This window comes from Ictidomys tridecemlineatus, chromosome 4 (genome assembly GCF_052094955.1).
Source record: "Ictidomys tridecemlineatus isolate mIctTri1 chromosome 4, mIctTri1.hap1, whole genome shotgun sequence".
Lineage (NCBI taxonomy): Eukaryota > Metazoa > Chordata > Mammalia > Rodentia > Sciuridae > Ictidomys > Ictidomys tridecemlineatus.
In genome coordinates, this window is record NC_135480.1 from 15,635,990 (window position 1) to 15,638,020 (window position 2,031).

The following is a 2,031-nucleotide window of genomic DNA, read 5'->3' on the forward strand; positions in this document are numbered from 1 at the left end:
AATATTCAGTGGTCTAAATTTATTCTGTCTTCTTTCCAGAAGTAGTACAGAGTATATAAATTTATCAACTAATTTAAATTAATTATCATAAATAATACAGTTATCCCTTAAGATTGTTTAATCTAATGGGCATGGTAGCATATGTCTGTAGTCCCACTAACACTGGAGGCTAAAACAGGAGTATTGCAAGTTCAAAGCCAGCCTTAGTAACTTAGCAAGCTTGAGCAACTTAGGGGGATTCTATCTCAATATAAAAAAATAAAACATGCCGGGGATGTGGCTCAGTAGTTAAGTTCCCCTAGGATTAATCCCTGTTACTATATATATATTCATTAACATATTAATCTTTTTTAATAGTTAAAGAAAAGCAATCATAGCTAATGTATACTAGCCACTTGTCTCAGTATGATTTGTAGGCTGCACACCTAGTACAAAGATACAGGTTTTTACTTGGCATCAAGTCCAACACACTTGTTTACTGTAATCTTCACTTTTTACTCTTCTTTTAGAATTTATGTATTCCACTCAAATATATTTACAGATGTTTCAGGTATTCATTTGACCAAATGCAGTGTCCCATTGTCTCTCTTATTGGCTTTCAGATGATGAGGCTCATGAAAGAGGTCCAGAGAAGAAATCAGACAGAAGTGACAGAGTTTGTCCTCTTGGGACTCTCAGACAATCCCCATCTGCAAGGTGTCCTCTTTGCACTGTTTCTGTCCATCTATGTGGCAACGATGGTGGGTAACCTGGGCATGATTGCACTGATCAAGATGGAGCCTCACCTCCACACCCCCATGTACTTCTTTCTCAGCAGCCTGTCCTTTGTGGATGCCTCTTACTCTTCTTCTGTCACTCCTAAGATGCTGGTGAACCTTGTGGCTGAGAACAAGGCCATTTCTTTTAATGGGTGTGCTGCCCAATTCTACTTCTTTGGCTCCTTCCTGGGAACTGAGTGCTTCCTGCTGGCCACCATGGCATATGATCGCTATGCAGCCATTTGGAACCCCCTGCTCTACCCAGTTCTCATGTCTAACAGAATTTGTTTCTCATTAGTGGGTACTTGCTTCCTTGCAGGCTTTGGAAATGCAGCCATCCACACAGGCATGACTTTCAGGTTGTCCTTTTGTGGCTCTAATAGGATCAACCACTTCTACTGTGACACCCCACCCCTGCTCAAACTGTCTTGTTCGGACATCCACATCAATGGCATTGTGATCATGGCTTTCTCCAGTTTTCAAGTCATCAGCTGTGTTGTGATTGTCCTCATTTCCTACCTGTGCATCCTCATTGCCATCCTGAAGATGCGATCAGTAGAGGGAAGGCGCAAGGCCTTTTCCACCTGTGCCTCCCACCTTATGGCAGTCACCATTTTCTTTGGGACCATTCTCTTCATGTATCTGCGACCCACATCTAGCTACTCAATGGAGCAGGACAAGGTTGTCTCTGTGTTTTATACAGTGGTCATCCCCATGCTGAACCCCCTCATCTACAGTCTGAAAAATAAAGATGTGAAAGAGGCCCTGAGAAAGATCTTACAGAAACACCTACACTAAGGCCATGTCACCTATCCTCTTGTTATGTAAAAGATATATATATTTCATATGAATTTTATTAGATAATTCTTTAAGCTCTTTCTCCGTGTTCACGTAGATGTTATAAAATGAGATATACGTGTTAATCTCCTAGTATTTTAAATTTGTCTACATAGGCCCATAAGATTCATTGACATGTTGGATGACTGTGGTGATTGGTGGAAGTATGAAAACATTTGGAATTGGAAGTCATGAGCCCATGTTTTAATTTCAATATTTAGCTTTCTCAATCATGGATTTATAATATATGCATTAGTGTTGTTGTTTGAGGACAAGGCAAACAGACTCTAAGGCAGACATTTGTATAAAGGAAGTTTGTTGGAGAGAATTTTCAGGAATGATACCTGTATTGGGAGGGAAGCAGGATGGGCAAAAGATGGTGAATTTGGGGGTTGGGGTTGTGGCTCCGTGGTAGATGGTTTGCTTAGCATTTACA

At 40.6% G+C, this 2,031-nt stretch overlaps 1 protein-coding gene across 1 annotated transcript; it reads left to right on the plus strand.

The window, feature by feature from the left end:
• The first annotated feature begins 602 nt into the window (after positions 1-602).
• On the plus strand, positions 603-1,556 carry LOC101955604 (olfactory receptor 5AP2). The gene has a single exon (XM_005331689.2). It carries the CDS (start codon positions 603-605, stop codon positions 1,554-1,556), a length of 954 nt encoding a protein of 317 aa, XP_005331746.2.
• Positions 1,557-2,031: the final 475 nt, after the last annotated feature.